Genomic DNA, 12,268 nt, shown 5'->3' with positions numbered 1-12,268 from the left:
TGTTTCTGTAAATAAAGTGTTGTTGGAAGACAGGTAAAATCAGCCAGTCATGTGTTGTCTCTGGCCGCAGCTTGTGCTACACCAGCGTAATTGAGTAGTTGTGAAAGAGGTCAATTACTTGCAAAGTCTAAAATAGTTACTAGTTGGCCTTTGTTAAAAAACAAAATTCAATTGAATAAATTTTAAAGACCTTCTTGGCTTTATTCAACAGTTCATGATTCAGATAGCATCTTATCCAGCAGATAGAAAGAAGCTCCAAGGAACTGTACAAAACAGTCAACTTTTATGGGCAGAAGGGAAAGGGACAGGTAAGTCATAGCAGCAAAAGTAAATTGGCTGTGGCAAAGTCATTTGCCTTTAGGGGACAGAAGGGATCTGCAGGCAGATTGCCTCACTACTGCTGCCCGGAGGAGGTCTGATTGACTGGTTTAAGGTTCCATTTCTGGGACAGGCTGAAACTACAATTAAGTCTCATTTTGGTGATGTGGGGGTTTAGCATAAGTGATTCCATTTTGGGCCTGTTTTGTCTTTAACACACTTGACTTTTTTTTTTTTTTGAGAATGTTGGGAGCAACTTTGTTTATAATAACCAGAAACTGGACACAATACAAATGTCCATCAATAGGGGAATAGATAGTCCAATTGAGATGTATGCATACAATTATCCTTCAGCAATAAAAGGAATAAACTATTGGTACGTACAACAACATGGATGAATCTCAGAAACACGTTGCACAAAAGAAGTTGGACACAAACACGTACTATATGAAGTCTAAGATGGGCATGATGATAGAAATTTGATCAACAGGAGGAGGGAGAAGGGGGGGTTGTTGGTTGTTGACTGCCAAGGAGATTGGAGGTAAGGGAAGTATTATTTATTATTTATTTATTTATATTGAATTTATTGCGGTGACATTGGTTAATAAAATTATACAGGTTTCAGGTGTACAATTCTATCATCCATCATCTGTATGTTGTATTGTGTGCTCACCACGCCAAGTCAAGTCTCCTTCCGACACCATGTATTCCCCCTTTACTCTCTTCTACCTCCCCCACCACTCTACACCTCTGGTAATCATCATACAATCGTCTGTATGTTTTTTTCTTTTTTCTTTTTTGCTTAATCCCTTCGCCCTTTTCACCCAGCTCCCCAGCCCTTGTCCCCTCTGATACCTGCACAAAAAATTTGGAAACCCCTGTTTTAGTGAATCAAACTTCTCCCAAAAAATAGTGGCCTGAGGAACCCAGTCCTGTAAGCTTGCTTCGCCACAACACAAGAATCCAAAACGCTGGGGAAACCGACATGACGTCCCCACTTCCTGGGGCTACTGACAATGCACCTCAGTGTATTAAGAGCTCTAAAAAGTCCTATGCAGAAGAACTTGTTTGTTGTTTAACCCTCAATTGCCAAACTTATTTGATCTACCAAAACCTACTTTTTCTCAGAATACCTTTTAACAATCCTGAGAAGCGAGCATTCTGTGGACTTCCCAGTATGCACTTAATTAGGTAAAACAATCTTACATAGCCTGGTTCTTGGCCGATCCGTGCCTCCAAGGTGCAGAATGACCTTGGCTGAACTGTATACCCCTCAGTGCCTGCTAACTCATTGGTTGAGTGGGATACTGTTGCCTGTTCTATCTCTCTTCAGGTTTTTCATAGCAGGTCACTGAGATAGTGTGCTTGAAAATGGCCTGGAGCAAGACAACTTGGTGTAATTGATTTTTTGATTAGTTTTGCTTTGATCAATGCTATAATGGTGGTGTGGAGAAGGCATTAGATCAAAGTCCTGAGTTCCCTTTTCTAGTCCTCACTTTGCTATTACTAATTGAGTTTACTGAGTGACTTTAAGTAAGTTACTTCCCCCCACAGGGACTCAGTTACCTCCCACTAGGCTGAGGGTTTTAGAGTGGTTAATCTCTAAAGAACTATTAGCTCTGAAACTGTATGATTCCCTTCGGTTAGATGCATACAACTTTCCTACTTATCCAAAACAATGAGGCTCTCACAAACCATGAAGACAGCATCCCCTTGGTTTTCTTGGGACAGTATCTGGGTCCAGCACCTGCTGTGAAAAGGTATTGATAAAGGGTTTCTGGTACTGCTGACAGCTTAGGAGGCAGGGCTGAGGCTTCTGGGAATGTCTACCCAACAGTTCTCTACTCAGTATCAGAGCTTTTCTTGCCCTTCTCTTCCATCGCTCAAAGCCCTCTCTGCCCAGACATTAAGTTCAGGCAGCTAGTTAATAGATTTGGCAAAATAAAAAAGCAGAGGTAACTCCTGAAAAGACAGTGGGACCACGGGTGGAGGGAAAGTCCCCCAACAGGGAGTGAAGTGGTTATAACGCAGAATCCACATAAAATTCCCTTTGGCCACCTTCTCTCTTCACCCCCCACCAACCGTTGTCTAGCTCCACCAACATCCTTGCTGTTGTCAATGTACGGAGTGTCCCAACCTGCAAGAATTTTTTATAAGTTCATGTGAGCCAAAATGTTGACAACTGTTAGGAAGCAAAACCTCAACTGATGGAGGAAATTTTCCAGAGAATGGCAGGTCTGCACCCTGCTTTACACGTTACAATCAGAAGAGAGGATATAAGTGGGCCGCATGAAATCCATCAGTGATAGATTAGGGAGGTGGGAGAAAGCAAAGCAGAGAAACTTCTAGAATTGGATAAAAAGTAAAATGATAGACACATTTTTTTTACACAGGTGGGAACAGGATAGTTAATAGTCAACAATTAACTCAATAACAATGAGGGGATTTGTGATCTCCACTTTTGTACTCTGGTGTGGTATCTGTGCTTTGAGGGGTCTGGGAAAAGGAAATTACTTTGACATTCCAAAAATATGTTTTTGTAGATGCAAAAGGACCATAGACACCTTAATTAAGGTAAAGACTGACTTTTGTCGGGGAAGATTCTAGCCTGAGACATGACTACCTGCCATAAACTGCTTTTAGTTAATGAGATTTAATTTCAGACCATCCTTTGTGGTTACTTTAGTTTTCTGAGTTCATAAGGCTGCTATACAGGCCTCCCCTGAACTGAGCCTGTCAGGTTTCGTATGAGGCCTCTTTTCATCTACACTATCAAGGGTTTATAAGCAATCGAATAAGAGAAGCTTTGTGAAGAAGGTGACAATCTACTGAAAAATACCCGCTTTTCCATGAATTTAGGAAAATCCCAGAAAATCTTGACTGGGTCAGAAGGTCTCCAGCATGGTAAGTATGGGGCCCAGTGGGGAGGAGTGATTGGAGGACTGGGTGTACTTTTGGTCTTTATGAAACACCATCTGCTTATGGAGTCATCCGGGGGAATCCCGAGGGAGAGCCAAAGTGTCTGCGAGAGCTGGGCTCCTGGAGGCAGCTGGGCCCATGCCCTTCCAGGCAGCCAATCGGTCACAAATATTCACAGGGGGTCATCCTGGATTGGAAGTCCCTCCATGGACACAGTGGTAGAAAACAGAATTACTGCCCTAAAGCAGCTTAAGGCTGCTTCATTTACTGCCCTAAATCCACTTGCGGAGGCAAGACCAGTATACACGGATGTGATTCAATGTGTACAGCAGGCTCAATGCCAGCAGATGGCAGGAAAGGGGGCGACTGGCACAGGTTACAAGTGCTGGTTGAAAACTTGTAATCCCCCCCACTGATTAGAAGCCTCTTACATTTCGAACCTCCAGGAATGGAAATTTCACAGTTTTCCTCCGTGACCTCCACCAGTGTTCAATAAGTCCTTTCTTGAAGCCTTCTCTGAGTCATACTGTCATCCTTGACTGTGGCAAACTGTTGACCTTTGTAGGTAGTAGGATGGTCAGCCTTTGCTTCCCCAACTGGAGCCCCAGCTTCCTTTTCTGCAGGCAGAGAAAAATGAGAAGGGGTCATGGTGTTTGGTCCTGGGTCTCCTTCCATGGCGACCGAGCAGCTTCTCCTTGCATTCCTCAGGGTCCTGTCCGTCTCTGGGACCGTCATGTGGCATGGGTAGGAGGAGAGTCATCCTGGAGTATCTTCCTTTCATCATGGGGCAGCTGGTCTGGCTGGAGGCTCAGCCCCAGGAAACGTCTCATCTGAATCAAGATGACTCCTGCTGCCTCTTCTGTCTCTTGAGCTGCATGGACAGAGCACACTATGAGGGGACCGGGCACTGAATTCGACTCCTTGAGAACTACCCCCACCCACCACAAGCCTTCAAGGATTTTCTGAGCCCTTAGGCTGGCAGGGACTGGGTCTGAAAATCTTGGCTTCCTCCACTTGCTCCCAGAAAATCTCACCCTTTCTTCACCAGATTCAAACACCATGGAGTTTAAAATCATATCAGGAGTATTTAAACCTGGGCGCATTGCTGTAAGAGACTTTTAGCTGAGCCACGCAGCAGTGCAGATGGAGTTTGGGCCCAGCACGATCTGCTGCTGGGGTTGCTCATGTGGTTCACACACCTATGGGGAGCACGGGTGTTGCCATCTTCAGAAGAGCTTCTCCTTAATCTCTGGGGTGCCACTGAGACATAAATTCAAAGATGATTTTCCCATTTTGATAAAGGAATGAAGGCCAAGAATGGTTACATGGCTCAGACTAGAATTTAGCACTTCTATTGTACACCAGAAGTCCTGGCACCAACTCTGACCCCACCCAGTCCTGAGGGTGTCAGAGGGGAGCTAAACGCCCTCCCCCTCCCAGCCTGGGGGCTTCTTAAACTCAACTCACAAGTACTCTTTCTCCGCAGTTTCCTTCGCCATAGGACAAGAGCCCCAAGCATAAGCGGGAACAGCACCGTAGAGACAGGAGTCAGGATCCTAGAATTGTTCTTCTCTTCTGGAGAAACACTGTAGTGCAAGTAGCAGGGGTGGGGAGAGCCCCAGAGAGGGGATGTTGGAGCTGAATAACAAGCTGTAGGCCGTTAGCCCTGGCCCCTCATTTTACAGGTGAGAAACTAGGCCAAGGTGAGTTGGCTGCCCTCATTGCCATGGTGGGTTAGTAGCAGAGCTGGGACTAGATGCCCTGTCTTCAGGTTCCTGAGCCCTAACTCCTGTTCCCAACTCCCCCGCCTGTGTGTGGGCCCCACTACTGAACCACAGTGCAAAAGGGGACTGGGCAAGGGTCAGGGAATCTACCCTTGGCATTTGGCTCTGCCACAGTCTTTCCTTGTGGCTTCAGCGAGTCACCTCCCCTCTCTGGAGCTTTCATTTCTCATCTCTAAAAAAAAAGTCCCAAAGGTTTCATTGCCTAGATTTTTGCTGAAAACCACGTAAAAATGCTCAGATTCTCCTAGCACAGACCTCCAGTGAGGGAGGGTGGCTGGTTTTATTCCCTTGCCCTTTACTGTCTTGTGGTTTCAAAGGGAGAGAAGTGAGTAGAAGGAGAGGGGCATGGAGGTCAGCTCATGCAGGGGAGTCCCAGGGAAAAGGGCAGTGTGGAGCCCTAGCCAACAGGGGGCCTGGAGGTTTACCTCTTCATGGAGGACAGCTTGCTGGGGGGCCTTCTGGGTCCTGTTACCAGGTCCTGGCTTGGTGTTATTTGGGGACCACTGTCTCCAGCAGGGAGGTCTAGTTCCCCTTCAGTGCTCCCTTCAGCAAATGACATCTCTACGCTCATGGGCCCCAAGGCCCACATTCCTGCAGCTTGAGTAGTTTCTTCAGTGGAGCCCGGGGCTTGTGGCTTAGAAACCAATCTCTCTTCTTGGAGGGTTTCCAATGCCCCTTTTTCTGTGGCCAGGGTTGATGGCATAATGGTGCCTGGGACCGTCCAGTCTGCATCTAGGGCTATTCTGACCCGTTCTGCTTCCTCTCTTGGCCTATTGGCCTCAGTCGTTGTCTCTCTCCCTTCCTCACTGGCCCGAGTGCCGTTTGCTCCAGAGCTTCTGGTGTCCCACAGCCAAGCACCTCCTGTTACATCGGACATGCCTCTGATTGTTGCAGCCGAACTCTCTGGAATAGGTATGGTTGCCCAGATGGAACTCTCTCCCTGGCTAACTCTCCCTGCAGCTATGTCCCCAGGGGTTCCTGGGGTTTGCATTCCCTTAGCTGAAGCTGTTCTTTTGCTGGTTCCTGGAGTCAGAGCAACTCTGTCCCGTCCTGTGCCCTGTCTTTCCACAGTCTGGGTATTTCTGGGGGTCCGTCTGTTGGCTGCTGGAGCAGCTGTTCCAAAGGATCTCCTGACGAGCTCACTAGCAGCTGGAGTGGCTCTGAGGGTGGGACTGGGAGGACCTGTGTGAACAGCAGAGGGAAACATGGGAAGGCTATCCTGTGGCCTGCAGGGTTTAGCAAAGGAAGCCAGGCTGAAAGCGTTCACTACATGGAATGCAACCTCACTAAGTGATACAGTCTTTGGCCAATATGTTGTATAAGATAAAAATTTGGGAAAACCAGATGTATTCTCTAGTCTGTTGCAAACACTGACATTTTATGGCTCTATCTTACTTTTTATGTCTATATATTCTCTATCCAAGCTGTCCAGGGCTTGCAGGCAGCTCCCTTTCCCAGAGGGAAAAAGAAGCCCAGCATGTACTATCCTCAAATAATAAAAAAGAGAAGACCAGTCATGGTGGAGCAGCCAGGCTCAGCAGGCAGACAGATAGCAATCGGCTTCTAAGAAAATAAGCCTACTGGCCTGTCACAGCCTTCCTCAGCCTCAGGGTGCCTGACCCTGGATCAGTTCTCTGGAACCTGCCATACAGGGTGTGGCTGTCAGGTGTCTGCTGAGGGGTTCGGTCTTAGGAAGAGCCAAGGCCCAGTTCTTCTGTCCTGCCCATCTCACTTCCTCTGCTTGTCTGAACAGAGACACAACGACCATAAGCAGCCACATGATCCAATTCACTACATTCTTGGAACTCTCTGTAAATGTATGTGCCACACACCTTGGGGTAAATGGGTGGGAAAGCTGACGTGCATTCAGCTGCGATGTTTACCCCAACATCTGCCTTTCTTCTGCAGGCAGTTTCCTTAGAAATGAAAGCCTTCTTCTTCAAGCCCTTGCCTTGCCCCGGCTTTTCCTCATCACACCCCTCGTGGGTAAAGCCCTCATGGACCTCTTCATTCCCTGGCACCTGCAATTTCCTGGCATTCACTTCACCAACCTTGACTCACTGGCCATCAGCCCATACCTGCAGAGATGGTCAGGTTCATGCTGAAGAACCGCACACTGTTCCTGTTTCCAATGCCACAGCGGTAGGACCCCACATCGTCCGGGGACAGCTGGGACAGCCTCACCACAAATAAGCCTCTCTGTGGGAAGTCTGTCAGAGCCACGCGGCCAACATAGCGACGGTGAGTGTAGTGGTTGGTGGACACGACGGTGTGGCAGAGCTGTGTCAGGGGGCTTCGGCGGCACCAGTACTTCCTCTGGTGCCTGTTGATGGCAGAGGGCTTATAATGGCACTGGATGGTGACAGCGCCCCCAGGCTTCCCAGGCACCAGCTGCGGGCCCTTCAGGCCCTCCCACGCATTTGTAGCTGCAGGCCGAGAAAAAAACGTCTGAGGGGAGGGAGTGTTGAGAACAGTCACCGTGTGGGGCGTTAACAAGCTCCACACTCTGCCAGAATTAGGGGGCAGGTGAGAAAATGTCTCCTTAACAGTGAGGCAAGAAAAAATCAATATAGAAATGTGAGAACTTAGTCCCTGGGTGAGGAGTAGGCTCAAGATATACAATGAAGCTCCATCCAAGGCCCCATCTGAGAGATTGACATGCAAAAACCATCGTGGCCATGAGTTAGCTAACACGTCGTGTACCCAATGTTCTCGCCCAAGTCTGTCCAGAGCCTGGGTTCCTTTCACTGTGCTCCAATGCAGGTGTTTAAAAAGCTACTATCCAGCCCTGGCTGATGTGGCCCAGTGGACTGAGTGCCAGCCTGCGAACTGAAAGGTCGCCAGTTCGATTCCCAGTCAGGGCACATGCCTGGGTTGTGGGCCAGGTCCCCAGCTGGGAGCATGCGAGAGGCAACCGATTGATGTATCTCTCGCGCTTTGATGTGTCTTTCCCTCTCTTTCTCCCTCCCTTCCTCTCTCTCTAAAAATAAACAAATTTTTTAAATAAATAAAAAATTAAAAGCTGCCATCCAAACACACATAGGAGGGCTAAGGCAACATCTGGCAGAGGGCTGTGGCTTATACGCAGGAAAAGTAAAAGAGAGGCGTTAAATAGTAAGGACAGATCCACATACTTTCTGCTGGGGGTGCGGGGCGAAGCAAGAATCCTGGTTTGCCTGGCAGGTATATCCACAGACCAGTGGTTGCAAAAATGTTCACAGTGGCCGCCTTTTTGTAGAAATGGGCACAGCCAAGGGCCACCGTTGAAGCCCAGATAAGCAGTATTGTGGCTACATCTGCTTTGGCAGTAGGCTTGAACTACAGTATGTGTGGTGTGGCCTGTTTACTGAGTGACTTAATTTTGATTGGTGCAAGCAGCAACAAAGTCTGTTCTTTCCCTTACTGCCTCTTCATACTCCCCCTGTGTGCTTCTGCTCCTTGATAAAAATGTCAGGCATACTCTCATAGTCTCACCTCATCAGTCTAGACTGGCTGCATATACAAAATTATATAACCAGTCCAGTCCAATGACTGTTTGCATCTCCAATCTCTTACCCAGCTGAAGCCTTTTCCTTTTGCTCAGTTAGGTTTGGAGGCCTGTGCAGAGGAAAGAGGCATGCTGGGGCCCCTTGTTGTGCCCTACCCCTTTCTCTACCCCAAACTGCTGTTTTAGGCCCCTCTGGGATTGGGTATGGAGGAGAGAGAAGAGACGCGAGAGGGACAGCAGGGACATGCATGCTCTTGGTGCCCTGTGGGCACGGCAGATGGCCTGAGTTGCTTCCTTCTCTGTTGCCTCTCAGAACCTTGATCTTGCCAATGCAGCTGACTTTCAGCCATTAACTTGAATGGAAGAGAGCAGAAAATAGGGAACATCAAAACAGTGAATATTCTAGAAATCATCAAGTCAGGCATTTGCCCTCCTGTGAGCTCTCAGTTCCCTTATTCCCTCTGGGCCCAGACCTGCCCCCTCCCTGAACCCACTGCATGGCCTTGGATCCCAGGAGAGAAAGCCATGGCTATGCCCAAACTGCCAAGGGTGTGCTGAATGCCACCAAGGTGCCTACTGGCAGTCTCCACAGCCTGGAAGACTTGGGTCTGGTTTTGCAAGCCTTGCATCTGAGCTGTTTGGTCTCACCTTGCAGCAGGCACAGTATGAGGATGACACGCATTTTCCATCCTGCCCTCTGGTTGGTGACCTGCAAAAAACCCACTAAAAATGAAGAGGTCTGAGAGGGAAGCAAGTGAGAAGCTGGGGTGAGCAGCAGGGGGGCCTGCGGCAAGCACCTTCTTGCTTGGGGATCTCAGTCTGCTCGGTGCTGGGGCTGGGTGGGATATCTCTAAGAGAGAAACTGGCTCCCATCTTCACGCTCTGAAGCGTGTACCTCTGGCCTGTCACTGCCACCAAGGGTAACATGTCCCCTGCCTTGGTGGTTTCTGTGTTCAGGAGAGGCAAAGTGCCCTCGGTGGGATTCCAGCCTCTGCACCCACTTGCCAGCATGGAGCTCTGGGTTTGGGGAGCATCGTGTAGTGGAAAGACTACCCATTGGAAGTTTAAACCTCAGGTGCAACCTTGGAAAGGTTACTCTGTGTCAGGGATTAGTTTCTTTTCAGGGACAGAGTCCATATGCGGTTGTTACATAACACCAATGAGACTTCTGTGTTAGCAGTGCTGACAGTGTGCCTGGTAGAGAGTGGCTCCTCTCCCCGCCTCTCCTCACCCCTTCTTTTTTGTATGAGAATAGATTCCTTCAGGGGAAACTTTGTTTCATGGGTAGTGTGCCTCCCAGTCATAACAAGGAGTTAAAAATTAACTCCTGGCCCAGTTGTCTGCATGAGGGTCCTATTCTGTTTCTTCTCCAGCTTCTAGAAAGCCCTCCCGGCCCCCTGGTTCACACCTATCTTCCCCCTGCTCCCATGTCTCCCACTGGGAACTCCTCATGTCTCCCCATGTCTTCCCTGGGAACTCCTTGAAGACTGTGTGACTCTTCTGTCCACCTCCAGGCCGTGACGCAGGATCCAGCACGGTATAAGTGGACCATGTGTAACTATAGTGAACAAGACCAGACCACTCTGATTAATATTTTACTTCTTATTCCCCATAGGGCTTTCAAGGGTGCTTTTTGGTTGATTAAAACTCTTCTTAGAATCTATCTACTGTCTGAAGTTCCTTGGGCCTACAGATAAAAAAATAAGGCAAACTAAAGAGCCATTGTTTTCTCCTTCCTGCTCTAACACTTACCGTTAATGTTAAGAACAGGCATTGCAAGTCAGCAGTCTGGCCCAGGGGCAGGAACTCCCTGCCCCTCTTCCCCAACTGATCCACTGAGTCACACGAGGTCACTGGCCAGTCTGGGACACAGGCTAAAGGAGGAAAAAGGGGAATGGAGAGGGGAGCAGGAAGGAAGTCAGAGAAAACAAGAGCAAGGGGAGAAGAAAGGAACGGTGAGAGCTGAAAGAGAAAAGGAGGGAAAAGAAAGGAGTGAACAGGAGAAAAGCAGAATCTTGGGTTTGCCCTATAGCAGCTTGGCTCTATTCAGCCATCTCCACCAATGCCTTTGCTGGCCCCGTCCAGGTAGAGCCACGTGAGTGGTCAGATTTGGAAAAGTCCAGGGGCTCCTCAGGCTACCTCCGTGCCCTCCCCCAGCAGCCCTCCTGTCTTGGGCACTGCCACAGCAGCCTTAGGCCTTCCCTGCCTTCCAGAGCTCTGGCTTCCTACTCTCACCTGGAGGCTTGCCCAGGTGTGCCTGCACCTAATCTTTTGTTTACACAATCAATATTCACCGAGTTCAGGCTAATTCTGAGGCTGGCACCCAGGACCCTGGGCTAATTTTCCTAAAGAGCTAAGTGCTGACGCAGCAGCACGTGTTGGGGCCGAATTCCTCTGAAGTCCAGTGGGGCAGCCGTCTCTCTGCCTCAGAGGGGCAATGAGGAAACAGAGGGTGAGATAAAATGTCCCCAGGGAGTTATCAGCCTTAACTGAAGGCTGCAACACAATATCTCCAAGTCTTCCACCCTACCAGTGACCTTCAGAAAACCTTTCTCCAGGAGGCAGGGATCCCCAGCTCAGGAGCCTGGGGCCACAGGCCTCTGTTCTTCTGCACAACATTTTAGGGAATGAGGGCCAGGTTCAGAACCTCTCTTGTCCCTCTGTCCTGCTGGGAGGAGCAACGACTTCAGCACAGGCTGGTATATGGCCCACCAAATCCTAACCGCCCTCCTGAGGGCCACTCGTCACCTATCCTCCTACCCCTGGGGCAGCACACGAGAAAGGAAGGAGCCAGTGTGGTGTGGGTGGAAGCGAAGAGAGCCAGGATGAAGGAGGTTCTGCCTTGCCTCTCTGGCTGACAGAACGACCTTGAGCAGTGTGTCTTTCCTCTCCACAACAACGGAAGAGCTTTGACGGTGTGATCTCCACGTTTCCGGCACTGTCCGGCACTTGTTGTTTCTAAATTACGCACGGGCCTCTCAGGAATCATGCTCTCCGGTGGCAGGGAAAGTGGGAGTGAGCAGAAGAGGAGGGAGGGAGAAGGAAGGTGCTGTGCCCTGACCTCCAGAACCTCCCCAGGCCTCCTGGGAGGGAGCCCAGCTGCTCTGGGAAGGGCATGTGAGTGCTGGACAGCTGCTGCTGCAATTTGCCACCCACCTTCCACATTCCGAGACAAGACCCCAGGCTCTGGGGAGAACTTCTCTTCTCACCTTTTGTTCTCTGGGCTTAGCTGGGGCTTTTCCATCCATCTTAGTCTAGAAATAAACTCCACTGGGACTTTCCTTTTTCTCTCTTTGAGATGCTGGTCGTTGGGCGTCTTCTAGCTTCTTCTCTGGGATCCTGGAGACTGAGGAGGCAGCACGGCAGTGCTGGGAAGCAGCTGGAGTCAGCTCTACAGGATGGAGGTGCAAGGTGAGGCTCTGCCACTTACCTCTCCGCGACTTGATCAAGTCACTTCGCCCTAGGCCTTGGCTTTTATTTCATGTACATGGGAGCCAGTCCTGTCCCCTGTTGTTCTCACTGTCACTTATTCCTGCAGAACTTTTCCTGGGGTGGTGACTGTAGTTTTAAAGAAAGTGCACTGATCTACATCCTTCCACCTCTCATCACCCCTCCAAGGCAGGGTCCCAGACTTTTCAGGGCGCTCCAGCTTAGCCAGCCCACTCAGGTCTCTCCTGAACAAGTGATGCAACCACGTGGGCTGGCGAGAAAATTCAGGAGAGGAATTCCCCTGCTGACTGGTGGGCAGCTGGTGCCTTCT

The 12,268-nt window shown here is 49.4% G+C and overlaps 1 protein-coding gene across 1 annotated transcript; it reads right to left on the bottom strand.

Annotated features, from left to right (window-relative positions):
- Positions 1-203: 203 nt before the first annotated feature.
- On the bottom strand, positions 204-12,076 carry FCAMR (Fc alpha and mu receptor). Its single transcript, XM_045182971.2, has 7 exons — positions 11,939-12,076; positions 11,718-11,854; positions 9,157-9,217; positions 7,100-7,447; positions 5,447-6,203; positions 4,705-4,823; positions 204-4,108 (listed from the first exon to the last, which is right to left on the bottom strand). Exons 2-7 carry the CDS (start codon positions 11,754-11,756, stop codon positions 3,969-3,971), a joined length of 1,464 nt encoding a protein of 487 aa, XP_045038906.2. The 5' UTR covers positions 11,757-11,854; positions 11,939-12,076; the 3' UTR covers positions 204-3,968.
- Between the last annotated feature and the right edge of the window lie 192 nt (positions 12,077-12,268).

This window comes from Desmodus rotundus, chromosome 12 (genome assembly GCF_022682495.2).
Source record: "Desmodus rotundus isolate HL8 chromosome 12, HLdesRot8A.1, whole genome shotgun sequence".
Classification (NCBI taxonomy): Eukaryota; Metazoa; Chordata; class Mammalia; order Chiroptera; family Phyllostomidae; genus Desmodus; species Desmodus rotundus.
Note: the sequence above shows the minus strand (reverse complement) of the source record. Positions and strands in the feature narration are given on the sequence as shown.

Bases quoted from the DNA above. Each gene is read 5' to 3' on its own strand.
- FCAMR (XM_045182971.2), bottom strand. From the start codon at position 11,756: ATGGATGGAAAAGCCCCAGCTAAGCCCAGAGAACAAAAG. The intron at 7,448-9,156 runs GTGAGACCAAAC...CTCGGCCTGCAG, and splicing joins CATACTGTGCCTGCTGCAAG to CTACAAATGCGTGGGAGGGC. The intron at 4,109-4,704 runs GTGAGTTGAGTT...CTGTCCATGCAG, and splicing joins ACTGCGGAGAAAGAGTACTT to CTCAAGAGACAGAAGAGGCA.